A 27,535-nucleotide genomic window follows, 5' to 3' on the forward strand; every position below is an offset into this window, starting at 1 on the left:
ATCAGTCATCTGAGTGCTGCCATGTGTGGCTCCATATAGTGGATCTGTCATCTGAGTGCTGCCATGTGTGGCTCCATATAGTGGATCTGTCATCTGAGTGCTGCCATGTGTGGCTCCATATAGTGGATCTGTCATCTGAGTGCTGCCATGTGTGGCTCCATATAGTGGATCTGTCATCTGAGTGCTGCCATGTGTGGCTCCATATAGTGGATCTGTCATCTGAGTGCTGCCATGTGTGGCTCCATATACTGGATCTGTCATCTGAGTGCTGCCATGTGTGGCTCCATATAGTGGATCTGCTGTCTGAGTGCTGCCATGTGTGGCTCCATATAGTGGATCAGTCATCTGAGTGCTGCCATGTGTGGATCCATATACTGGATCTGTCATCTGAGTACTGCCATGTGTGGCTCCATATACTGGATCTGTCATCTGAGTACTGCCATGTGTGGCTCCTTATAGTGGATCTGTCATCTGATTGCTGCCATGTGTGGCTCCATATACTGGATCTGTTATCTGAGTGCTGCCATGTGTGGCTCCATATAGTGGATCTGTCATCTGAGTGCTGCCATGTGTGGCTCTATATAGTGGATCTGCTGTCTGAGTGCTGCCATGTGTGGCTCCATATACTGGATCTGTCATCTGAGTGCTGCCATGTGTGGCTCCATATAGTGGATCTGTCATCTGAGTGCTGCCATGTGTGGCTCCATATAGTGGATCTGTCATCTGAGTGCTGCCATGTGTGGCTCCATATAGTGGATCTGTTGTCTGAGTGCTGCCATGTGTGGTTCCATATACTGGATCTGCTGTCATCTGAGTGCTGCCATGTGTGGCTCCATATACTGGATCTGTCATCTGAGTGCTGCCATGTGTGGCTCCATATCGTGGATCTGTCATCTGAGTTCTGCCATGTGTGGCTCCATATACTGGATCTGTCATCTGAGTGCTGCCATGTGTGGCTCCATATAGTGGATCTGTTGTCTGAGTGCTGCCATGTGTGGTTCCATATCGTGGATCTGTCATCTGAGTGCTGCCATGTGTGGCTCCATATAGTGGATCTGTTGTCTGAGTGCTGCCATGTGTGGCTCCATATAGTGGATCTGTCATCTGAGTGCTGCCATGTGTGGCTCCATATACTGGATCTGTCATCTGAGTGCTGCCATGTGTGGCTCCATATACTGGATCTGTCATCTGAGTGCTGCCATGTGTGGCTCCATATACTGGATCTGTCATCTGAGTGCTGCCATGTGTGGCTCCATATACTGGATCTGTCATCTGAGTGCTGCCATGTGTGGTTCCATATACTGGATCTGTCATCTGAGTGCTGCCATGTGTGGCTCCATATAGTGGATCTGCTGTCTGAGTGCTGCCATGTGTGGCTCCATATACTGGATCTGTCATCTGAGTGCTGCCATGTGTGGCTCCATATACTGGATCTGTCATCTGAGTGCTGCCATGTGTGGCTCCATATACTGGATCTGTCATCTGAGTGCTGCCATGTGTGGCTCCATATACTGGATCTGTCATCTGAGTGCTGCCATGTGTGGCTCCATATACTGGATCTGTCATCTGAGTGCTGCCATGTGTGGCTCCATATACTGGATCTGTCATCTGAGTGCTGCCATGTGTGGCTCTATATAGTGGATCTGCTGTCATCTGAGTGCTGCCATGTGTGGCTCCATATACTGGATCTGTCATCTGAGTACTGCCATGTGTGGCTCCATATACTGGATCTGTCATCTGAGTGCTGCCATGTGTGGCTCCATATAGTGGATCAGTCATCTGAGTGCTGCCATGTGTGGCTCCATATACTGGATCTGTCATCTGAGTACTGCCATGTGTGGCTCCATATAGTGGATCTGTCATCTGAGTGCTGCCATGTGTGGCTCCATGTACTGGATCTGTCATCTGAGTGCTGCCATGTGTGGCTCCATATACTGGATCTGTCATCTGAGTGCTGCCATGTGTGGTTCCATATAGTGAATCTGTCATCTGAGTGCTGCCATGTGTGGCTCCATATACTGGATCTGTCATCTGAGTGCTGCCATGTGTGGCTCCATATAGTGGATCTGTCATCTGAGTGCTGCCATGTGTGGCTCCATATAGTGGATCTGTTGTCTGAGTGCTGCCATGTGTGGCTCCATATAGTGGATCTGTTGCCTGAGTGCTGCCATGTGTGGCTCCATATCGTGGATCTGTCATCTGAGTGCTGCCATGTGTGGCTCCATATCGTGGATCTGTCATCTGAGTGCTGCCATGTGTGGCTCCATATACTGGATCTGTCATCTGAGTGCTGCCATGTGTGGCTCCATATAGTGGATCTGTCATCTGAGTGCTGCCATGTGTGGCTCCATATAGTGAATCTGTCATCTGAGTGCTGCCATGTGTGGCTCCATATCGTGGATCTGTCATCTGAGTGCTGCAATGTGTGGCTCAATATAGTGGATCTGACATCTGAGTGCTGCCATGTGTGGCTCCATATAATGTATCTGTCGTCTGAGTGCTGCCATGTGTTGCTCCATATAGTGGATCTGACATCTGAGTGCTGCCATGTGTGGCTCCATATAGTGGATCTGCTGTCTGAGTGCTGCCATGTGTGGCTCCATATAGTGGATCAGTCATCTGAGTGCTGCCATGTGTGGATCCATATACTGGATCTGTCATCTGAGTACTGCCATGTGTGGCTCCATATACTGGATCTGTCATCTGAGTACTGCCATGTGTGGCTCCTTATAGTGGATCTGTCATCTGATTGCTGCCATGTGTGGCTCCATATACTGGATCTGTTATCTGAGTGCTGCCATGTGTGGCTCCATATAGTGGATCTGTCATCTGAGTGCTGCCATGTGTGGCTCTATATAGTGGATCTGCTGTCTGAGTGCTGCCATGTGTGGCTCCATATACTGGATCTGTCATCTGAGTGCTGCCATGTGTGGCTCCATATAGTGGATCTGTCATCTGAGTGCTGCCATGTGTGGCTCCATATAGTGGATCTGTCATCTGAGTTCTGCCATGTGTGGCTCCATATAGTGGATCTGTTGTCTGAGTGCTGCCATGTGTGGTTCCATATACTGGATCTGCTGTCATCTGAGTGCTGCCATGTGTGGCTCCATATAGTGGATCTGTCATCTGAGTGCTGCCATGTGTGGTTCCATATCGTGGATCTGTCATCTGAGTGCTGCCATGTGTGGCTCCATATAGTGGATCTGTCATCTGAGTGCTGCCATGTGTGGCTCCATATAGTGGATCTGTCTTCTGAGTGCTGCCATGTGTGGCTCCATATCGTGGATCTGTCATCTGAGTGCTGCCATGTGTGGCTCCATATAGTGGATCTGTCATCTGAGTGCTGCCATGTGTGGCTCCATATAGTGGATCTGTCTTCTGAGTGCTGCCATGTGTGGTTCCATATAGTGGATCTGTCATCTGAGTTCTGCCATGTGTGGCTCCATATACTGGATCTGTCATCTGAGTGCTGCCATGTGTGGCTCCATATAGTGGATCTGTTGTCTGAGTGCTGCCATGTGTGGTTCCATATCGTGGATCTGTCATCTGAGTGCTGCCATGTGTGGCTCCATATACTGGATCTGTCATCTGAGTGCTGCCATGTGTGGCTCCATATACTGGATCTGTCATCTGAGTGCTGCCATGTGTGGCTCCATATACTGGATCTGTCATCTGAGTGCTGCCATGTGTGGCTCCATATACTGGATCTGTCATCTGAGTGCTGCCATGTGTGGTTCCATATACTGGATCTGTCATCTGAGTGCTGCCATGTGTGGCTCCATATAGTGGATCTGCTGTCTGAGTGCTGCCATGTGTGGCTCCATATACTGGATCTGTCATCTGAGTGCTGCCATGTGTGGCTCCATATAGTGGATCAGTCATCTGAGTGCTGCCATGTGTGGCTCCATATACTGGATCTGTCATCTGAGTACTGCCATGTGTGGCTCCATATAGTGGATCTGTCATCTGAGTGCTGCCATGTGTGGCTCCATGTACTGGATCTGTCATCTGAGTGCTGCCATGTGTGGCTCCATATACTGGATCTGTCATCTGAGTGCTGCCATGTGTGGTTCCATATAGTGAATCTGTCATCTGAGTGCTGCCATGTGTGGCTCCATATACTGGATCTGTCATCTGAGTGCTGCCATGTGTGGCTCCATATAGTGGATCTGTCATCTGAGTGCTGCCATGTGTGGCTCCATATAGTAAATCTGTTGTCTGAGTGCTGCCATGTGTGGCTCCATATAGTGGATCTGTTGCCTGAGTGCTGCCATGTGTGGCTCCATATCGTGGATCTGTCATCTGAGTGCTGCCATGTGTGGCTCCATATCGTGGATCTGTCATCTGAGTGCTGCCATGTGTGGCTCCATATACTGGATCTGTCATCTGAATGCTGCCATGTGTGGCTCCATATAGTGAATCTGTCATCTGAGTGCTGCCATGTGTGGCTCCATATCGTGGATCTGTCATCTGAGTGCTGCCATGTGTGGCTCCATATAATGAATCTGACATCTGAGTGGCTCCATATTGTGGATCTGACATTTGAATGTTACCATGTGTGACTTCATATAGTGGATTTCACGTCTGAGTGCTGCTATATGTGGCTCCATATAGTGGATCTGTCATATGAGTGCTGCCATGTGTGGCTCCATATACTGGATCTGTTATCTGAGTGCTGCCATGTGTGGCTCCATATAGTGGATCTGTCATATGAGTGCTGCCATGTGTGGCTCCATATACTGGATCTGTTATCTGAGTGCTGCCATGTGTGGCTCCATATACTGGATCTGTTATCTGAGTGCTGCCATATGTGGCTCCATATAGTGGATCTGTCATATGAGTGCTGCCATGTGTGGCTCCATATACTGGATCTGTTATCTGAGTGCTGCCATGTGTGGCTCCATATACTGGATCTGTTATCTGAGTGCTGCTATATGTGGCTCCATATAGTGGATCTGTCATATGAGTGCTGCCATGTGTGGCTCCATATACTGGATCTGTTATCTGAGTGCTGCCATGTGTGGCTCCATATACTGGATCTGTTATCTGAGTGCTGCCATATGTGGCTCCATATAGTGGATCTGACATTTGAATGTTACCATGTGTGACTTTATATAGTGGATTTCACATCTGAGTGCTGCCATGTGTGGCTCCATATAGTGGATCTATCATCTGAGTGCTGCCATGTGTGGTTCCATATAGTGGATCTGTCATTTGAGTGCTGCTGTCAAGGTACAGTTACAGGATGTATCGGGGCTAGGGGCTCCTTGCATATCCCTGAAGCTAGGGGCGCCATAGCTATCCCTGCTCCCTGGATTACTTCTGATGGTAAAGACACCGGGGCCACATGCCTTGCTGAGCTCCTGAATCAGCAATTATCTGTTTACCCCACGCAGGGAAGTGGGGAGTTATAGTGTAAAAGAATACACAAACCAGATTAACAAGGGAAGACGAACAGGGATAAATTAAAATACTAATCATACAAATATACACTCACAGACAACATTGGAACACTGGGGAGAAAAGGAAGGAACAACCAAATAGGAGAGGATGAGGATATGCACATAGACAAATCACCAAGCAACAGTCTTCTGAACAACACTCCAAATGCCTCTTCAAACAACCACCACCTCCAACTCCAGATCCAGGCAGTTTGAAACTAAGGGCTCCTTTCAACTTGCGAGATAAACGTCTGTGTCTCGCATGTGAAAACCGAGCTCTGGCGCCGGCACTTTGGGAGCAGAGAGTGCGGCTGCATAGCAACACATGGAGCCGCACGCTCCGCTCCCAAGTGCCGGCGCCAGAGCTTGGTTTTCACATGCGAGACACGGACGTTTATCTCACAAGTGGAAAGGAGCCCTAACACTGGCAATCTGTGATCTTCAGAGGCGAGTACATACAGTGCCTCGCAAAAGTATTCGGCCCCCTGGAACTTTTCAACCTTTTCTCACATATGCTTCAAACATAAAGATTCCAAATGTAAATTTTTGGTGAAGAATCAATAACAAGTGGAACACAAATGTGAAGTTGAACGAAATTTATTGGTTATTTTAAATTTTTGTGGAAATTTAAAAACTGAAAAGTGGGGCGTGCAATATTATTCGTCCCCTTTACTTTCAGTGCAGAAGTTCATTGTGGATCTCTGAATGATCCAATGTTGTCCTAGATGCCTAATGATGATAAATATAATTCACCTGTGTGTAATCAAGTCTCCGTATAAATGCTCCTGCTCTGTGATAGTCTCAGGGTTCTGTGTGAAGCACAGAGAGCATCATGAAGACCAGAGAACACAACAGGCAGGTCCGTGATATTGTTGTGGAGAAGTTTAAAGCCTACAAAATGATTTCCAAAACTTTAAACATCCCAAGGAGCACCATGCAAGCGATCATATTGAAATGGAAGGAGTATCATACCACTGCAAATCTACCAAGACCCGGCCGTCCCTCTAATCTTTCATCTCACACAAGGAGAAGACTGATCAGAGATGGAGCCAAGAGGCCCATGATCACTCTGGATGAACTGCAGAGATCTACAGCTGAGGTGGGACAGTCTGTCCATAGGACAACAATCAGTCGTACACTGCACAAATCTGGCCTTTATTGAAGAGTGGCAAGAAGAAAACCATTTCTCAAAGATATCCGTAAAAAGTGTCATTTAATGTTGGCAACAAGCCACCTGGGAGACACCAAACATGTGGAAGAAGGTGCTCTGGTCAGATGAAACCAAAATCAAACTTTTTGGCAACAATGAAACGATATGTTTGGCTTAAAGGCAACACAGCTCATCACCCTGAACACCATCCCCACTGTCAAACATAGTGGTGGCAGCATCCTGGTTTGGGCCTGCTTTTCTTCACCAGGGACAGGGAAGATGGTTAAAATTGATGGGAAGATGGATGGAGCCAAATACAGGACCATTCTTGAAGAAAACCTGTTGGAGTCTGTAAAAGACCTGAGACTGGGACGGAGATTTGTCTAGCAACAAGACAATGATCCCAAACATAAAGCGAAATCTACAATGGAATGGTTCACAAATAAACGTATCCGGGTGTTAGAATGGCCGAGTCAGAGTCCAGACCTCAATGACCGATCTGTGAACTCATACTACTTCATTTTGCATTTACACCCGAGTCTTGCTATTACGTCAGGTTGTTACATATTCGTCTCATTTCTGTCTTTCTTTGGGAGTACTGCTGTGTCTTTTCTTTCTTTTTAGCCTTGTATCCGATCTGAGGCAGTGAGGGGGATCGTATGCGAGGATCGATATGTATCCCCCAGAATGCACATAGAAACGTATTAAACCTTGCTGGAGTGCACTGCTGTCACAGGTATAGCTGTGGCTGTTGTGCAAAATAAAAGTGAGTGTGGACCTGGTTAAGATATTTGACCAAGGCAATGTTTCGGAAAACCTGTTAAGGGCTCTTAATTTTGGAGCGAACTACAGGATGGTAGTGGGACAGTTCACTTCCACCAGACCAGGTCTTACAAGTGGCTCATGGTCACAGATTCCATTTAAACCCTGCAGCAATGAGTCGGGTGTGTCAATTTTCATTTGCAAACTTGTAGTGCAGGTGGCTTTGCAAAAGTCAGCCTGTGTGAGGTAACACGGAGCCAAGCAGAGCCAAAAGGCCTGGCACCCCTCAGTGTAGCACGGTGGTGTAGTCGTCCACGGTAACCGGTTTCGGAATAGGACTGTTTTGACGTCCGGCTCCGATCCAGAGGATTCCGTGTGCTTTAACTTTTGTGAGTTTTTGGACATTAAAAGACATTTGCTTTGAACTTTCCTGTGGTCCCTGCTGCACTCCACCGAGTACTCTGGACTTTTACTGCCAACTTTTAATCTTTGACAGCAATTTTTGTACAGTGTCCAGGTCTTGGTCGTATTTCCTGCATGGCGAATGCTGGGGATGGTCTTTTCCATGGGCGCTCGTTGCGTTCAGAGCTCGGCTGTTCTGTCCTCTCACTGTGCCGGACGTGACACAATGTTTCTGTTTCATCTCTGATATTTTGTAACAACTCTTTTAGTTGTGAGTTTTGTTCTTCCACGTCCCGTTGTCATTGTCGGCACCATACGGTTTCTACATGTCAGATGGATGGAGAACATTTTGGGCTTCTTATCCCATCCGGGAATCCAAGAGAAGCCAGAAATGGAAATGATGCTGGTCATAATGCAGTCGCCTGTGGATCTGAGCAAATTGAACCAAGCGCAGGTGCTTAGCTGTGGAATCAGCATAAAATAGACAATCTCCCCTCATCGTAAATCCCCTCTATGACAGGGAGATGCCAAACTCCTCCAGCGCTCGTCATTCAGGAGGGATATTTCCATGGGCAGCCAGTGCCAGTCACAGTGTGGCAGCCAATAAATGCCAGTCACTCACAGGTTTTTGCCTTTTCCCAAGTTTTCCCACAGTGAACCATAGAAAGTTTTCTGTAGCTGCAGTTAGAATTAAATATTCTATTTCTTAAAGGGGTTGTCTGGGCCATAAAGCTCCTTTTCTAGCTTCTCATCAGTAGCCTACTTAGTGTCCCTTGACACCAGAGCAAACTTTGGACCAGGCCCAAAAAAGCGCTACTTGTCCCTCTCTACTCTCCGCACCATCGACCAGCACCCAGCGCCTCCTGTAGATATGAGCTGGCTCAGGCAGCCGACATGCTTCAAAGGGAATCTGGCAGTAAGGTTTTACGCCCCAAACTACTGATATGCTCATGTAGATCTTTTACAAACAAGTCCATCAATCCCTGCACACGGCCAATCTGTTCCCCTCTTACTGAGAAATCAGAGATTGAATGGATACATAAATGAGGCTAAAGATCTATGGTAGATTTGAAGTCTCTGTCACTCCAGCTCTATTCCTCGCCCACTGCCATACTCATGCTCCTTTACCTGAAGGGATACTTCAAGGAGGCTGTCAGGCAAGCCAGAGATGCCAAGTGGGAAATAGAGCTTGTGTGACGGAGGCTTCAGATCTATAAATGGTTCATTAGCCCCATTTGCCTATCAATTCAATTGCTGATTTCTCAGTAATAGAGGAATGAACCGGCCGTGTACAGGGATTGCAGGACTTGTGTTTAAAAGAGTTACATATGCATAGAAATAGTAAAATTCTTCTGACAGATTCTCAAGTATCACTGCCGCGAGTCATGCTCCATGCTGCTCCGTGCTGCTTTGTGCTGTCAGTGTTGCTCCATGCTGCTACGCACTGCTCCGTGCTTCTTTGTGCTGCTCCGTGCTGGTTTCTGATGCTCCATGCTGGTTTGTGCTGTCAGTGCTGCTTTGTGTTGCTCCATGCTGCTTTGTGCTATCAGTGCTGCTCCATGCTGCTGTTTGTTGCTCTATGCTGCTCCGTGCTGCTTCATGATGCTTTGTGCTGTCAGTGCTGCTCCATGCTGCTCCGTGCTGCTCCATGCTTCTCTGTGCTGCTCAGTGTTGCTCCGTGCTGCTCAGTGTTGCTCTATGCTGCTCAGTGTTGCTCCATGCTTCTGTGTGGTGCTCAGGGTTGCTCCATGCTGCTCGTGAAACTAGCCTTAGGTAACTAATATAACTATCACCTCCAAAACAGGTGGAATTGTGCATTGTGAGGAGCTATTGGCCTTCAAAGGGCCCATATCCTTTCACAGGGACCGAGTGGCGACACATCATTTTATCTTAATTAACCAGACTTCTATTTTCAGTAGGCCATGAGTCATTGACTGTTATCTGTATGTTGACTTTTGAATTTATGTGTTTCTTTCTGTTTGGTCAAGAAAACTCAAACGTTTGTTCGTCTAAGCATTGACATGCAAGTTGACATTTAATGTAACATATTGTGCTGTTATCCTGGATGACTAGAGATGCATGATAATTGAGCAATGATGTTTGCTGATATGGTGATTACACATTGTGTAGGCCTGCTAGCTTGTTGACGTGCAAAACAGAGGAGGAAAAACTATACAAATAGAATAATTAAACAATGCTAGTCGATCTTGTGACCATTCTTCCCCTTTACCTTTGGATGCTGGTTTGAAGGACAGTTGTTAACTATAAAAAGAGGATATATGCTAATCTGTAAGAGACATTTACATCTAGACATCCATTCCAGACAGCTAAGAGATCCAGAGATCCACAGAACCAGAGACTCTGTGCAAGACAGCATCCAGGACATCATGGCTCCATCATGAGGGACACAGACTTGACATTCTACAGGATGTCAGATTAGGGGACCACTGCCCCAGCTGAAAGAATACAGATTTGCTTCATTAACCATCCCAAAACCAAGGATACATTTGGGGTAGTCGGGAATTGGACCCACTGGTCACCTGAGCCCCATGGATACGTTTGTGAAAGCCAGGAATGGGACCCACCAGTCACTTGGTCCATGGAGATGTTGAGAGAAGCCAGGTTGTGACCCTCTGGTCAACTGGCCTTGCACTACAATTTACTGTCATCCTCCTAAGCTTGGATCAAAAAAGAGATTAATGATGGGTCAAAGGTGATAAAAAATATGAAAAAGACATTTTTTTTAAAAAAAAAGAGAAAAACTGTGTACAAAATACAATTAATACAAAAGAAAGGGGTACCACTGGGAAAATTAGTAAGATTAGTATTACTTTTCACCTTCACCTATTAAGCACCTTAAAATCTGTCTTCAATTTCCCTGTGGTCCCCCTTTCTTTTGTATTGATTGTATACCATGGGAGAGAAGCAGGATGAAGGCACAGCTGTATGACCTCGGGTTAATGCATGCACACCAGGGATTATGGGTGCCACCTCCAAAGAAAGAGAATTTGTATGTCCATAGAAAAGAAAGTGGATTGGCACATCCGGTCCCGTGCAACAAAATCCTTTATTGTGGCATCATCATACCAAGAGCAGGCAGATAAAGCAGTGGAGCAAATACAGACGACGATCGTTTCACACTTACATTGCGCTTCAACAGGTCATCATGATATCACAATAAAGGATTTTGTTGCACGGGACGGTATGTGCCAATTCACTTTCTTTTCTATGGACGTACAGATTTTGTATTAATTGTATTTTGTACACAGTTTGTCTCCTTTATTAAAAACTGTCTTTTTAATCTTATCATTGTAATTGTGGGGGCACTCTTGCATACAGTGCCAACTTTTGCCACCCACTTTTCAATAAAGGTATTTTATTTTATCACCTTTGTTCCATCACTAATCTCTTTTTGATTTATGTCCAGGGGTTTCTTTGGTTCTTTATGTCTTCGAATGGTCTGCCATTCACTGTTTGGGACGTATATGCCACCATTACTTATAGTAGATGTTTATATGCGGATCTCATTTTTATTTAAGTTACTAAGTCCATTTTGTCTGTTTGTTGTAATCTTCCTACGCTTGTCGTTACCTCCTCTCTGTGTGCGTGCCACAGGTGGGGTAGTTGGCACTGGAAGATGAAGGCAGGTTGTGACCCACCGGTCAACTGGCCTTGTACCTGAATGGACTGTCATCTTCCTAAGCTTCTCGTTACCGCCTCTCTGTGTGCGTGCCACAGGTGGGGTAGTTGGCACTGGAAGATGAAGGCAGGTTGTGACCCACCGGTCAACTGGCCTTGTACCTGAATGGACTGTCATCTTCCTAAGCTTGTCGTTACCTCCTCTCTGTGTGCGTGCCACAGGTGGGGTAGTCGGCACTGGAAGCTCTGAAGTCACAGCTGCCATTATCCCAGCGAGTCAGCGGAAGGATGAGACACTGTAATGTGCACCATCTTGGGTACTGTGCAGGGACTGTTCTATGTGTTATCTGCCTGTTTTGTGGTTCAATAAAGTATTGCCACACTGTGTTACCCTCAGCCTGTGGTGTCTGAGTAGTGTTACTCCCACTGGGAAAGTACAGCAGGCGTTCGGTGGGAGGATCCCTGGTCCATGTGGTTTTGGCCAGCGGACCAGGGCTCTGTTTGTATCTGTCAATGATTTCCACCTTTCATCATTTTTCCTTCTTGGTGCTGTAATTTCAATGATGAAGAATGTATGTTGCAACATTCAGACATACTCATTGTATTTTTTGGGGAGCCAAAACATTGCACCAATTATGGGACTATAGAGTCCCCCATTTTATGCATATCTGGAGTGCTGCCTCCTGTTTTCTCTCTATATTTTCCAGGTTACTAATTGTCCTCCATCCCTACAATAAGTTTATTCTTCCTCTGCAGAGTTGATCTTTGCTCTTGACATTCTGTATTTTCCTTTTCTTCTTGCATCTTGCGACCCATGAACTTCACATTTTTTCCTTGTCTCAATGTTAATCCCATGAACAGAAGATTTATGATTTTTGTTCTTATTTTTGATGGTCGCCTTCCCTGTCTGCAGGAAAGGTTACTGTCCACCTGGGGGGCTTCTTGTGTTTCTTATCCTTGAGATGCTGCACTGATTTGGCAAGAAAAGTCCATTAGGAGCAGCCGTCTCCCTCCACAGACTGGTCCCCTCTCTGACCTCTACTGCTGGCGATCAATGTCCGCTGAACATTTCCACGATTCATCACTAAGTCCGGCTCACCACATCGACGTAAACAAACTTTGCTAAAATTGCACGGAATTTTCAGAAAGTGTTTTTATTGCTGTCATTAGCGTCTCTCGCCTCTTTAATGCAAACAATCACTGGCTCCAGTTGAGCTCATAACTAAAGATCTAATCACCAGCTATTTTGTATTGATCTCTGAGCCCGGACTGCGGCATTGCCAGGAAGCGGCTCGTTCAAGACTCGATCACAAGATTTAAATAATACAAGCATATCATGTATTAAGTAGCTTTTTACTTCCAGTGTTGAGTTCATTGGATTCTGTCATTTTGTGAAAACATGCAAACTCTGGGTATTTGGCCCAATTTATTGAGTTGCTACTAAGGAATGTTTTACACTTATCCTTCTTTCATCTTGTTTTTGCAGTGTAGCAGCAATGGAGTTGATATTTGCAACATGTTTGGAATTTAGGATATTATACGGTTTTACTTGGGACTGCAGATATATTTACTGTCTCATCATTACCAATGACTGAAGTGCACAGCCACAAGCAGAATGAAAAGGCGCTGTCCAGAGAATTTGGAGGATAAATAATCTTTTATTTCATGAATGTCATGGGGTTGCTGCAACAGAGAGGAAGCAGAAGACCGCAACGTCTGATTGCCCCTACTCCTGTGCTGAAAAGAAGCACTTCACCTTCTTTTTAAATGGTGTAAATTTTCTAGCGGATGGGACCCCAATGAGTACAACCCCAGAGCCATAAAGGATCCCATCTCCTGTAGCGTCCGGAACCCTGATGAGTATAACCCTAGAGCCATGAAGGATCCCATCTTCTGTAGTGTCCGGGACCCTGATGAGTACAACCCCAGAGCCATAAAGGATCTTGTCTCCTGTAGCGTCCGGAACCCTGATGAGCACAACCCCAGAGCCATGAAAGATCCCATCTCCTGTAGAGTCCGGGACCCTGATGAGTACAACCCCAGAGCCATAAAGGATCCCATCTCCTGTAGCAGCCGGAACCCCAATGAGTACAACCCCAGAGCCATAAAGGATCCCATCACCTGTAGCAGCCGGAACCCTGATGAGTACAACCCTAAAACCATGAAGGATCCCATCTCCTGTAGAGTCCGGGACCCTGATGAGTACAACCCCAGAGCCATAAAGGATCCCATCTCCTGTAGCGTCCGGAACCCCGATGAGTACAACCCTAGAGCCATGAAGGATCCCATCTCCTGTAGCGTCCGGAACCCTGATGAGTACAACCCCAGAGCCATAAAGGATCCCATCTCCTGTAGCAGCCGGAACCCTGATGAGTACAACCCCAGAGCCATGAAAGATCCCATCTCCTGTAGCGTCCGGAACCCCGATGAGCACAACCCCAGAGCCATGAAGGATCCTGTCTCCTGCAGGTGCCGGGACCCCAATCAGTACAACCCCAGAGCCACAAAGGATCCTATCTCCTGTAGCAGCCGGAACCCTGATGAGTACAACCCTAGAGCCATGAAGGATCCCATCTCCTATAGAGTCCGGAACCCTGATGAGCACAACCCCAGATCCATGAAAGATCCCATCTCCTGTAGCGTCCGGAACCCCGATGAGCACAACCCCAGAGCCATGAAGGATCCCATCACCTGTAGCGTCCGGAACCCTGATGAGTACAACCCCAGAGCCATAAAGGATCCCATCTCCTGTAGCAGCCGGAACCCTGATGAGTACAACCCCAGAGCCATGAAAGATCCCATCTCCTGTAGCGTCCGGAACCCCGATGAGCACAACCCCAGAGCCATGAAGGATCCTGTCTCCTGCAGGTGCCGGGACCCCAATCAGTACAACCCCAGAGCCATAAAGGATCCTATCTCCTGTAGCAGCCGGAACCCTGATGAGTACAACCCTAGAGCCATGAAGGATCCCATCTCCTATAGAGTCCGGAACCCTGATGAGCACAACCCCAGAGCCATGAAAGATCCCATCTCCTGTAGCGTCCGGAACCCCGATGAGCACAACCCCAGAGCCATGAAGGATCCCATCTCCTGTAGAGTCTGGGACCCCAATCAGTACAACCCCAGAGCCATAAAGGATCCTATCTCCTGTAGCAGCCGGAACCCTGATGAGTACAACCCTAGAGCCATGAAGGATCCCATCTCCTGTAGAGTTCGGGACCCTGATGAGTACAACCCCAGAGCCATAAAGGATCCTGTCTTCTGCAGGTGCCGGGACCCCAATGAGTACAAACCCTGAGCCATAAAGGATCCTGTCTCCTGCAGTGGCCGGGACCCCGATGAGTACAACCCCCAGAGCCATGAAGGATCCTGTCTCCTGCAGCGGCCGGGACTCCAATGAATACAACCCCAGAGCCATAAAGGGTCCTGTCTCCTGCAGTGGCGGGTGACCCTGATGACTACAACCCCAGAACCATAAAGGATCCTGTCTCCTGTAGCAGCCAGGGCCCTGATGAGTACAACCCTAGAACCATTAAGGATCCTGTCTCCTGTAGTGGCTAGGACCCTGATGACTACAACCCCAGAACCATAAAGGATCCTGTCTCCTGTAGTGGCTAGGACCCTGATGACTACAACCCCGGAACCATAAAGGATCCTGTCTCCTGTAGCAGCCAGGGCCCTGATGAGTACAACCCCAGAACCATAAAGGATCCTGTCTCCTGTAGTGGCCAGGAGCCTGATGAGTACAACCCCAGAACCATAAAGGATCCTGTCTCCTGTAGCAGCCAGAACCCTGATGAGAACAACCCCAGAACCATAAAGGATTCTGTCTCCTGTAGTGGCTAGGACCCTGATGACTACAACCCCAGAACCATAAAGGATCCTGTCTCCTGTAGTGGCCAGGACCCTGATGACTACAACCCCGGAACCATAAAGGATCCTGTCTCCTGTAGCAGCCAGGGCCCTGATGAGTACAACCCCAGAACCATAAAGGATCCTGTCTCCTGTAGTGGCCAGGACCCTGATGACTACAACCCCAGAGCCATGAAGGATCCTGTCTCCTGCAGCGGCCGGGACCCCGATGTGTACAACCCCAGAGCCATAATGGATCCTGTCTCCTGCAGTGGCCGGGACTCAGATGATTACAACCCCAGAGCCATAAAGGATCCTGTCTCCTGCAGCGGCCGGGACTCAGATGATTACAACCCCAGAGCCATAAAGGATCCTGTCTCCTGTAGTGGCTAGGACCCTGATGACTACAACCCTAGAACCATAAAGGATCCTGTCTCCTGCAGCGGCCGGGACTCCGATGAATACAACCCCAGAGCCATAAAGGATCCTGTCTCCTGTAGTGGCTAGGACCCTGATGAGTACAACCCCAGAGCCATAAAGGATCCTGTCTCCTGTAGGGGCCAGGGCCCTGATGAGTACAACCCCAGAACCATAAAGGATCCTGTCTCCTGTAGTGGCCGGGACCCCAATGATTACAACCCCAAAGCCATAAAGGATCCTGTCTCCTGCAGCGGCTGGGACTCCGATGAATATAACCCCAGAGCCATGAAGGATCCTGTCTCCTGCAGCGGCCGGGACCCCAATGAGTACAAACCCTGAGCCATAAAGGATCTTGTCTCCTGCAGCGGCCGAGACCCCGATGAATACAACCCCAGAGCCATAAAGGATCCTGTCTCCTGTAGTGGCCAGGACCCTGATGACTACAACCCCAGAGCCATAAAGGATCCTGTCTCCTGTAGTGGCCAGGACCCTGATGACTACAACCCCAGAGCCATAAAGGATCCTGTCTCCTGTAGTGGCCAGGACCCTTATGACTACAACCCCAGAGCCATAAAGGATCCTGTCTCCTGTAGTGGCCAGGACCCTGATGACTACAACCCCAGAGCCATAAAGGATCCTGTCTCCTGTAGTGGCCAGGACCCCGATGACTACAACCCCAGAGCCGTAAAGGATCCTGTCTCCTGCAGCGGCCGGGACTCCGATGACTACAACCCCAGAGCCATAAAGGATCCTGTCTCCTGTAGTGGCTAGGACCCTGATGACTACAACCCCAGAGCCGTAAAGGATCCTGTCTCCTGTAGCGTCCTGGACCCCAATGAGTACAACCCCAGAGCCATAAAGCATCCTGTCTCCTGTAGTTGCCAGGACCCTGATGACTACAACCCCAGAGCCATGAAGGATCCTGTCTCCTGCAGCGGCCGGGACTCCGATGAATACAACCCCAGAGCCGTAAAGGATCCTGTCTCCTGTAGCGTCTTGGACCCCAATGAGTACAACCCTAGAGCCATAAAGGATCCTGTCTCCTTCAGTGGCCGGGACCCTGATAAGTACAACCCCAGAGCCATAAAGGATCCTGTCTCCTGTAGTGGCCAGGGCCCTGATGAGTATGTGACGCCCAAGAGACCGGGATACCCAGCACCGGACCAATGGGGTCTGTCTCTTGAGGGGGATGTCACGGGTGGCTTGACCCGGTGCTGTGGCCTCAGGCAATGCACAGTGTAAGGGGTATCGTGAGGGGACAGGCACTTACTTGATCAGCAGCAGGTTCTCCCAGCGGTGACGATCCCGATCCTGGATAGATGGCTATTGTCCAAATGAAAGACTGAGGCACTGAAACGTTTAACCAGTTTACTTTAACATAAAAGGATTTACAACCAGTCCTGTCACCGGAGTCTGTATGGGAACTCTGAGTTACTTTGACCCTGCCGGGGTCTTCGCCTCTTATTGTACGCAGTTTCTGTGTGGCTCTGCTGCTGTATGTGAACTGGCTGCCGGCCCAATCTGTCCCCTCCGGGTCCTGGTTCGACGGGCAACCCGAGTCCTTTTATCGGCTTACCCCCTCCGGGAGTACCGCTGAACTCTGTGTCTGTTGCTGCATCCGGCCCTAGTGAAGCTGATATCACCTCACGTTTTTCCGGTTGCTGTATTATATATAATGAATACAGCCACGGATCCGGTATCCGTCTTTGCGCCTGTTCTGGGTAGTGATTAATGCTACCCGGTTCTCACAATGTCCCTTTTCTCTGTCCCTCTCCTCCTCAGGCCGGTGATTTGGGCCTGGAAACCGTCATAGGGCTGTTAGAAATTCAGCTGTATGACCTCTCACTATCAGCTCCTTAGCCCAACTGCCATTTCTTCTCTCAGACCAGAATGGATTAAGGGGAGTCTCTGGAGCTCCCCCTTCTGGCCGGAGGTGGTAGTGCAGTTTTGCTATTTTAGTATTTGTGTTTAGTGTCAGTAACTATTTTTGTGGCAAATACCCCTAGGGGTGCCACAAGTACAACCCCAGAACCATAAAGGATCCTGTCTCCTGTAGTGGCCAGGACCCTGATGAGTACAACCCCAGAACCATAAAGGATCCTGTCTCCTGTAGTGGCCAGGGCCCTGATGAGTACAACCCCAGAACCATAAAGGATCCTGTCTCCTGTAGTGGCCAGGACCCTGATGAGTACAACCCCAGAGCCATAAAGGATCCTGTCTCCTGTAGCGTCCTGGACCCCAATGAGTACAACCCTAGAGCCATAAAGGATCCTGTCTCCTTCAGTGGCCGGGACCCTGATAAGTACAACCCCAGAGCCATAAAGGATCCTGTCTCCTGTAGTGGCCAGGGCCCTGATGAGTATGTGACGCCCAAGAGACCGGGATACCCAGCACCGGACCAATGGGGTCTGTCTCTTGAGGGGGATGTCACGGGTGGCTTGACCCGGTGCTGTGGCCTCAGGCAATGCACAGTGTAAGGGGTATCGTGAGGGGACAGGCACTTACTTGATCAGCAGCAGGTTCTCCCAGCGGTGACGATCCCAATCCTGGATAGATGGCTATTGTCCAAATGAAAGACTGAGGCACTGAAACGTTTAACCAGTTTACTTTAACATAAAAGGATTTACAACCAGTCCTGTCACCGGAGTCTGTATGGGAACTCTGAGTTACTTTGACCCTGCCGGGGTCTTCGCCTCTTATTGTACGCAGTTTCTGTGTGGCCCTGCTGCTGTATGTGAACTGGCTGCCGGCCCAATCTGTCCCCTCCGGGTCCTGGTTCGACGGGCAACCCGAGTCCTTTTATCGGCTTACCCCCTCCGGGAGTACCGCTGAACTCTGTGTCTGTTGCTGCGTCCGGCCCTAGTGAAGCTGATATCACCTCACGTTTTTCCGGTTGCTGTATTATATATAATGAATACAGCCACGGATCCGGTATCCGTCTTTGCGCCTGTTCTGGGTAGTGATTAATGCTACCCGGTTCTCACAATGTCCCTTTTCTCTGTCCCTCTCCTCCTCAGGCCGGTGATTTGGGCCTGGAAACCGTCATAGGGCTGTTAGAAATTCAGCTGTATGACCTCTCACTATCAGCTCCTTAGCCCAACTGCCATTTCTTCTCTCAGACCAGAATGGATTAAGGGGAGTCTCTGGAGCTCCCCCTTCTGGCCGGAGGTGGTAGTGCAGTTTTGCTATTTTAGTATTTGTGTTTAGTGTCAGTAACTATTTTTGTGGCAAATACCCCTAGGGGTGCCACAAGTACAACCCCAGAACCATAAAGGATCCTGTCTCCTGTAGTGGCCAGGACCCTGATGAGTACAACCCCAGAACCATAAAGGATCCTGTCTCCTGTAGTGGCCAGGGCCCTGATGAGTACAACCCCAGAGCCATAAAGGATCCTGTCTCCTGTAGTGGCCAGGGCCCTGATGAGTACAACCCCAGAACCATAAAGGATCCTGTCTCCTGTAGTGGCCAGGACCCTGATGAGTACAACCCCAGAGCCATAAAGGATCCTGTCTCCTGTAGTGGCCAGGGCCCTGATGAGTACAACCCCAGAACCATAAAGGATCCTGTCTCCTGTAGTGGCCAGGACCCTGATGAGTACAACCCCAGAGCCATAAAGGATCCTGTCTCCTGTAGTGGCCAGGACCCTGATGAGTACAACCCCAGAGCCATAAAGGATCCTGTCTCCTATAGTGGCCGGGACCCTGATAAGTACAACCCCAGAGCCATAAAGGATCCTGTCTCCTGTAGTGGCCAGGGCCCTGATGAGTACAACCCCAGAGCCATGAAGGATCCTGTCTCCTGCAGCGGCCAGGACCCTGATGACTACAACCCTAGAACCATAAAGGACCCTGTCTCCTGTAGCAGCCAGGGCCCTGATGACTACAACCCCAGAGCCATGAAGGATCCTGTCTCCTGCAGTGGCCGGGACTCAGATGAATACAACCCCAGAGCCATGAAGGATCCTGTCTCCTGCAGGTACCGGGACCCCGATGACTACAACCCCAGAGCCATAAAGGGTCCTGTCTCCTGTAATGGCTAGGACCCCATCCTCGTGTCCGAGGGGTTCACATTGCTGACCTCATTGCTGGCCAGCACATATAGTCTGACACTTGCACGTAGCGACAAAGTCATTTGGCCACAAAGTAACGTGTAATATTTGCAACCAGCTACATAAAGGAACTTAGGAGCTGGAACCCCACAGTGAGCGCTTTATTCCCATCTGTCTGCGCATGTGCGACCTGTCATCTGCAAGTGATGGCGGCTCTGTAGACCGGAGTGTCTGCTCATTAACACCAGAGCTGCAATCTGATTATCGTCATAGATAGATACCGTGGGGAAAATAAGTATTTGACACACGGACGATTTTGCAGTTTTCCCCTACAAAGAATGGAGAGGTCTGTAATTTCTATTATACTTACACTTCACCTGTGAGAGACAGAATCTAAATTAAATCCAGAAAATATCATTGTAAGATTTTTACATAATTAATTTGCCTTTTATTGCATGAAATACGTAAGTATTTGATCACTGACCAACCAGCGAGAATTCCGCCTCTCACAGACTCCACACACTTAATCACACTCCAACCTCTCCACCATGGCCAAGACCAAAGTGCTGTCTAAGGACACCAAGGAGAAATTGTAGATCTGCACAAGGCTGGGATGGAGTACAGGACAATAGGCAAGCAGCCTGGCGAGAAGACAACAACTGTTGGCACAATTATTAGAAAATGGAAGAAACCCAAGATGAGTGTCAATCTTTCTTGGTCTGGGGGTCCATACAGGATCTCACCGTGTGGGGTAAGGATGATTCTGAGAATGGCCAGGAATCAGCCCAGTACTACAAACGAGGACCTGGTCGATAACCTGAGAGCGCTGGGACCACAGTCTCAAACATTACTGTTCATTACACACTACACCCCATAGATTAATATCCTGCAGTGCACGCAAGGTCCCCTGCTCACACCAGCACATGGCCATGCCGTCTGAAGTTCTCCAGTGACCATCTGGAGGATCTAGAGGAGGCACGGGAGAAGGTCAATGGCAAGGAATCAGTACAGTACTAACGAGGACCTGGTCGATAACCTGAGAGAGCTGGGACAACAGTCTCAAACATTACTGTTAGTCACACACTACACCGCCATGGATTAATATCCTGCAGGGCACGCAAGGTCCCCTGCTCACACCAGCACATGGCCATGCCGTCTGAAGTTCTCCAGTGACCATCTGGAGGATCTAGGGGAGGCACGGGAGAAGGTCAATGGCCAGGAATCAGTACAGTACTAACGAGGACCTGGTCGATAACCTGAGAGAGCTGGGACAACAGTCTCAAACATTACTGTTAGTCACACACTACACCGCCATGGATTAATATCCTGCAGGGCACGCAAGGTCCCCTGCTCACACCAGCACATGGCCAGGCTGTCAGAAGTTCTCCAGTGACCATCTGGAGGATCTAGAGGAGGCACGGGAGAAGGTCAATGGCAAAGAATCAGTACAGTACTAACGAGGACCTGGTCGATAACCTGAGAGAGCTGGGACAACAGTCTCAAACATTACTGTTAGTCACACACTACACCGCCATGGATTAATATCCTGCAGGGCACGCAAGGTCCCCTGCTCACACCAGCACATGGCCAGGCTGTCAGAAGTTCTCCAGTGACCATCTGGAGGATCTAGAGGAGGCACGGGAGAAGGTCAGATGGGACTAAAATAGAACTTTTTGGTATCAGCTCCACTCGCCATGTTTGGAGGAAGAAGAAGGATGAATACAACACCAAGAACACCGTCCTCTGTGCCGCAGAGCCTCATCTGCGCTGACCGATACATGTCCTCCATGATGGGCGAGTATTAGGGCCGTGGTCAGGGACAGCACTCTGCATCCTCAGCGCAGCCAGGTTTGCTGGATTCAGATGTTTCTGAAGGTTTTCTGGCAGATTTTGCAGCGTTCCTGTTGCCTGGATACGCGAGGCTGCCATCTTGCAGTCCGGCAATGTCACATAATTTGCAGGGAAACGAGTCGCGTTGTGATTTATAGCGGAGCGCTGGTCTCCTGAATGTGAGATGATCTGAGGTCTGTGCTTCTTCCATGTATCCACCTCCGTGGTGACAATCAGTTGCTCCAAATGCTATTGATATGTTGTGAGATTACCTGTGATCGTCTCATTATATTCACTGACAGCAAGCAGAGGAGACGTAACCGCACAGATCACTGAGGGCACAATCCGATACAAGGAATCACAGACATCATATGTGTAGAAATCCACATGATTTATGATTCCTCAGTGATCCCAATATGGAGGGCCCGCCATGCTGATCCCGTGCGGATTCCTCTTCTCAGTCTTTGCATACATGGCCGCCGGCTGTGCAACACAGTCATCGTCCAGTGGGCGGCAGCCGCTGCAGTTCCCACCTCAGGGGATGATGGGAAGGCGTGGGCCGGAGCACTGATTCAGCCCCTCCAGTACTGTCATCGGTGCAGATCCCTCCACAGATCAGGAAGTGGAGGAAAATCTGAGCAATGCCCAATCGCTTGCAAACTCGTAACGCCCCTTTAGTTTTGTTTATATAATGGTGGAAAGCCCCTTTAATGAGAGTCGCTCCCTTGAATAATCATCCGAGGATCAGATATTTCTGGCAAAACTTTTCATATCTCTAATAGTTCAGGGTGAAGTTACGTTCAGTACGTTAGGTGCCCATGGGTGTAACAAGAGGATCCATGATAACCACAAAGGACTGATGGGTCAGACCCCAGCGGTCAACGCTTCCACAATATGGAGACGCGCATTATATATGGAACCGACTCCTCCTTCACTTTCCACGTCACATGCAGGTGGAAAATAAAAATCTACACCAAGAACCAAAAATAAAGAGACATCAACCAAAAGGGACTGCGACCACACCGCAAAGTCTGCAGACCCCAGATCTCACACCTAGAGATGGTAGAACAAAACGTTCAGGGGGCATGGAAAGTGCATGTGGCTGTGTGGCGAACCCCCACCTCACAGGTGCTGCCACTTTAATTGAGACTCAGTGGTTGTTTTTGGGTTGAGTCTCAGCAATCTTTCCTCTAGAGCAGTGTTTCCCAATCTCCCGTCCTCGCGGCCCCCACACGTCATGCTTTCAGGATTTCCTTAGTATCGCACAGGTGTTAGGAATTATCATAAACCATCAGGAATTCTCTCGCCTTTGCAATACTATGGAAATCCTGAAAACATGGCGTGTGGGGGCCGCGAGGACTGGATTTTGGGAAACACTGGTCTAGATTGATGATGATGATGATGACAACCCTAAGGTCCTTTAGACAAAGATTCTGGAATATTTTATAGAATGTTTAGTCTCTGTTACATTTATGTCCATGACTAATTTCACCTTGATTTATATTTCCATTGACTTTCAGGGTGTGAAAACCCCAGGAGGACCACCGCCACCTCCAGCAGCAGGTGGACCTCCACCTCCTCCTCCTCCTCCACCACCACTTTCTGGAGGAATGATTCCTGGACCTCCACCACCACCACCATTTCCTGGTGGTCCACCTCCACCTCCACCATTTCCAGGAGCTCCTCCTCCACCTCCTCTGTTGGGAGGCCCACCACCTCCACCACCTTTTGGAAGTATACATTTTTCGGGACCTATGGCTCCACCTGCTATAATTTTGCCTTTTGGGATGAAACCAAAGAAGGAATACAAACCAGAAACAGCAATGAAGAGAATAAATTGGTCAAAGGTAAGATTTCTTATCACCATCCAGTGTAGGACAAGGTCTGAGGTGGGATGAGGTCAGGTGGGATGGGGTCAGGAGCTCAGAACCTGGAAGTCTATACAAAAGTAAAGGTGGTTGTGAATTTTCTTTGTCAGGACCCTGATTGCAGACACAGGATCCCACCTTAGTAACTTCCTGTAGTCTATATCTATTCAGTGTCTCCATAGTATCCAACGTGGTCATATCCACCCAGGGCGGTCATCCCTACCTCCAGTGCCCTCACATCATGCAATACAGGCCAGAAGCAAATGGGCTAAACCTTGTGTCCCATGTAAACAATGCTTTGCTCTGAACAGTCCAGACTGATAAATTGTAACAAACTAGCATAGAGAAAAGTGCCAATGTACATTGCATGGACTGGACACAAATGCATCCACTGAGAGCCAGACGAGCGACGTACTGTCACGTCCACACACGGGTACATCCGACGGACGGCACAAAACATAGGTACAACGGGATGATAAAGGGAGTGGAAGGCCCTAACAGTAGGAAGCGAGGGATTGGACACCTCCTGACACCAACCTGTCCCTGAGCTCCCCTAACACCCTATGCAGGTCCTTCCCCACCGCCGTTGATACATGCTAGTCCCTGACTGTCACCTCTGCTAACCCTGGCTAGTGCACTGGCTGGTAAGGATCCTAGCCTCACCACTGCAGACTATATAACACAGGGAAAGAGACAAAGAAGTGACTGACCAGATACAACTCATCTCAAAATCTACTGCTTAGCTCCACATCAGTAAACGGCACCAGGTAATCAGGACTCCAACAGGGGCAACACTACTGGCATAGGAGAGGACCACACACCTCGCTGGTCTGCATAGAAGAACCTCTGTAACCGACGATCAGCTGATGGGTCATGTGACTATTTAAAAGGGAGGTGGGAGTGGTTATTAGCTGACCAGCCTAAAATAAGCTGCCAGCAAGAGACGGACAATAGCTCTTGCTGGACGAAATGAAAAAAAACAAACTACATTTAAATTCCAGTAGACCCAGAGTTGCCACGAATCCCTTAATGATTAGGGACAGTAGTCCCCTTTCTACTAGGGGCCTCAGGACCCTTAAGACTGCATTTGCCCAGAAATGACCTACGGCAAGTACGCATCAAAACACTAGTTTTCATCTCCATATTCAGCTGGTCCATAAGGTCATAGCAAACGCAGGCCGATGGTGATAGTAATAGCGTAGGCGCAACAAATCTACTGAGCAACGACCAGTGGAATACGTTATGTACATGCATTACTGGGGGTAACTGCAACTGGAAGGCCACAGGTCTGAGAACGGCCGCCACCCTATACGGACAGATCACCCTAAAACTCCAAGTCCCAGATATGTACTTCCACCTGATGTTTTTAGTGGAAACCCTCACAAACTCATTCACACACAGGTCCGGACCTGAACGTTTATTAACACACGTATGTTTGGAACAAGATGGTACTAACCTTGAAGGACAGACAGCAGAGGCATCCCCCCGTGTCACCAAACCTTTAAACTCAGGGTACTCAGTGGGAACAACTACACTCCCCTGACCAATCTTCCCGGGAGGACTCCGAAATCTAGCGTTAACCTGGGGTGTGGGTTGAGTCTTGCCCCTATTCACCATAGCTACCTCCACCAGAGAAGAAGGGCTAGATTTAACAAGAATGGCAGAGATTGTAGCTTCCAGGCAACAGTTTTTACAGAAATTGCCCCAACTGACGACTTCTCTGGACCACCAATCAATGACCGGAGTGTATTTCTTCAGCCGGAGAAGGCCTAAGACGATGGGAGTAGGCATACCCTCCAAGATGTAGCACGACAGGGTCTTTTCACCAAGAGTCCCGCAAGTTCTCATTATGTACGACTTGGGTCAAACTCCTCTGGCTGAAAGGAGCAAAATCAATAGCACGAATAGGATTGAGTTTTGCCATCGTCCTACTGTTCAGACCATGCGTCTGAGCAAACCGAGAAATGGACTCCAGCTCCACTATCTAGAAGAATTGGAATAATCTGTTTTCCAAACAACCACTATTTTAGTCGAAATAGTAAACTGAGATTAAAAAGCAAAGAAATAATAACACAGCATACAACTATGGAAAAGAGAGAGGAAGACCATAACGGTAGGAAATGGGGGATGGGACAGCTGCTGACACCAACCTGTGCCTGTCCCTAAGCTCCTCTAACACCCAAGGTGGGTCCTTCCCCCAACCGCCATCGCGTGCCTATTCCCTGGCTGTCACCTCTATATACCCTGGCTAGTGCACTGGCCGGTAAGGTCGCTAGCCTCACCACTGCTGGTAACACAACATAGGGGGAGAGACAAACACAGGACATACAAAAAGGAAAATACTCAGCTCAGAATTTCCTGCTAAGCTCCACAGCAGCAGAGCAAACGGCCCCAGGTAACCAGGACCCCAACAGCGGCAACACCACCGACACAGGAGATCATGTGACCATTTATAGGCAGGTGGGAGTGGTTACCAACCAACATCAGCTGCCAGCAAGAGACTGGCATTAACTCTTGCTGGACCAAAGGTAAAAAAAAACTACCATTAAAGTCCAGGAGACCCAGAGCTGCCCCGAATCCCCTAATGATTTGTGACAAGTGCAGGAGGCGATAGCATTATCACTCACCCATTGCAGCTAGTATCTTGTAAATGGTGAAGATCATTAAGGGGATGAGTCCTAGAACAAAACTTTTTTATGCGGAGAATGTTTGTGCATTCTGCACTTGTGCAATGAATTTGTGCCTCTTGGTGCTTTTATTCCAGAATTGGTAACTTTTAGTCCCCCCATACAGCAGCCACAGATCACTGACATGGCCAATGGACCGGTGTGACGGATAACACAGGGGAAGGGCTGTATCGACTTCACTCACCTCTGGGGAGGGGTTAAGGACCCAGCAGGGATTGGCTCTCTGGCGCCAAAACTTGCCCCAGGTCAGTTAGGGAACTGCACCGAGGGCAAATAGTCGTTGGACAGGCTTCCCTTATAGGTACGAATTATTGAGGCACTCCCAGTGGGGGGGATATACATCACCAGTCCAGGCTGGGGATATATATATACATATATATATATATGCTTTCTAACTCTGTAACGCAGGGTTCTGAGGGTGGCTAAATGGTATGGGCGTGTGGGGGAAAGGAATGCCGATTCCGATTATGTGTTCGGCTAGGCTCAGAGATATTACATTCTGTTGTTATAGGTCATTTTCCAGATTCCATGTCTCAGGACATTGCACTGGTTAGCCTATGAGCTATAGTGCCATAATGGCAGACTGAGTTAAACAAATGAAGCCATTTGGCTTCTAGCTGCATAAGAGTTCACACCCCTGTTATAATTGCTGGAGACACAGAGTCTATGGCTTTCAGTCCCCCTTGTAAAACTTCAGAAGACTTGTTGCTTGGATTAATTAAAGAAAAACAATCAATATTCTTGTGGAATCCCAAGGGTGGGGTCTGAATTTGGTAGCATGCATTCTGGGGCAAAATGTATCTGACAGGGCCTTCCATCAGATATCAAAATTATATCAATTAGATAACATTTTCCCATATCTCACAACTGGGTCCTGTGAATCGAATGGCACCAACTCTACTCGCCAGGGATCTTTAACTCTTTCACACTTTTTACGCCCTCATAAAAATAGATGAGGAGAAAACTGTAAGGAATTTGTTGCTTAAGAAATGCAAACTTTCACAGGAAGTGTAACGAGTTGAGTAAGAGGAACACCTGGAACACAGAAGGATGAAATTCCGGAGAATCAGCGTCAGTCTGCAGCTTTCAGCTTTGTTAATATATAGACATGTTTTACTTTAATCTTGGAGCGAGTGGACTTACCATCAATAATAAGATATCGCAGGTATCACACTGGATTCTGTCATTTCCACTTTCTGCATGGGAAATCAGCGAGTCACCTGCCCAAACAATTATTAATATATTGTTAACACGACGTCCCAGGGAGCTTTACCAGTGCTCAGAAGAGCTCAACTTGTCTCACTCGCACATTGAAGAGAAAAAAAAGCTGACAGTCAGTGAGCAGAATCTTCACCATCGAGGAGAGGAATTCATCTAAACCAAAGCTGGCTTCGAGACTTAGACTAAAGATTTCTCACCTGTGGGCCCCATCAGGA

The 27,535-nt window shown here is 48.4% G+C and overlaps 1 protein-coding gene across 4 annotated transcripts in view; it reads left to right on the forward strand.

The window, feature by feature from the left end:
- Positions 1-27,535, forward strand: part of DIAPH2 (diaphanous related formin 2) — a 1,874,941-nt gene that overhangs the window by 600,231 nt on the left and 1,247,175 nt on the right. For all 4 annotated transcript variants that reach the window (XM_069746079.1, XM_069746080.1, XM_069746081.1 and 1 more), the window contains one exon: positions 23,065-23,391. In XM_069746079.1, the coding sequence (XP_069602180.1) occupies positions 23,065-23,391 (327 nt within the window). The remainder of the gene's footprint in view (positions 1-23,064; positions 23,392-27,535) is intronic.

The sequence above is a fragment of the Ranitomeya imitator genome, chromosome 2, assembly GCF_032444005.1.
Source record: "Ranitomeya imitator isolate aRanImi1 chromosome 2, aRanImi1.pri, whole genome shotgun sequence".
NCBI lineage: Eukaryota > Metazoa > Chordata > Amphibia > Anura > Dendrobatidae > Ranitomeya > Ranitomeya imitator.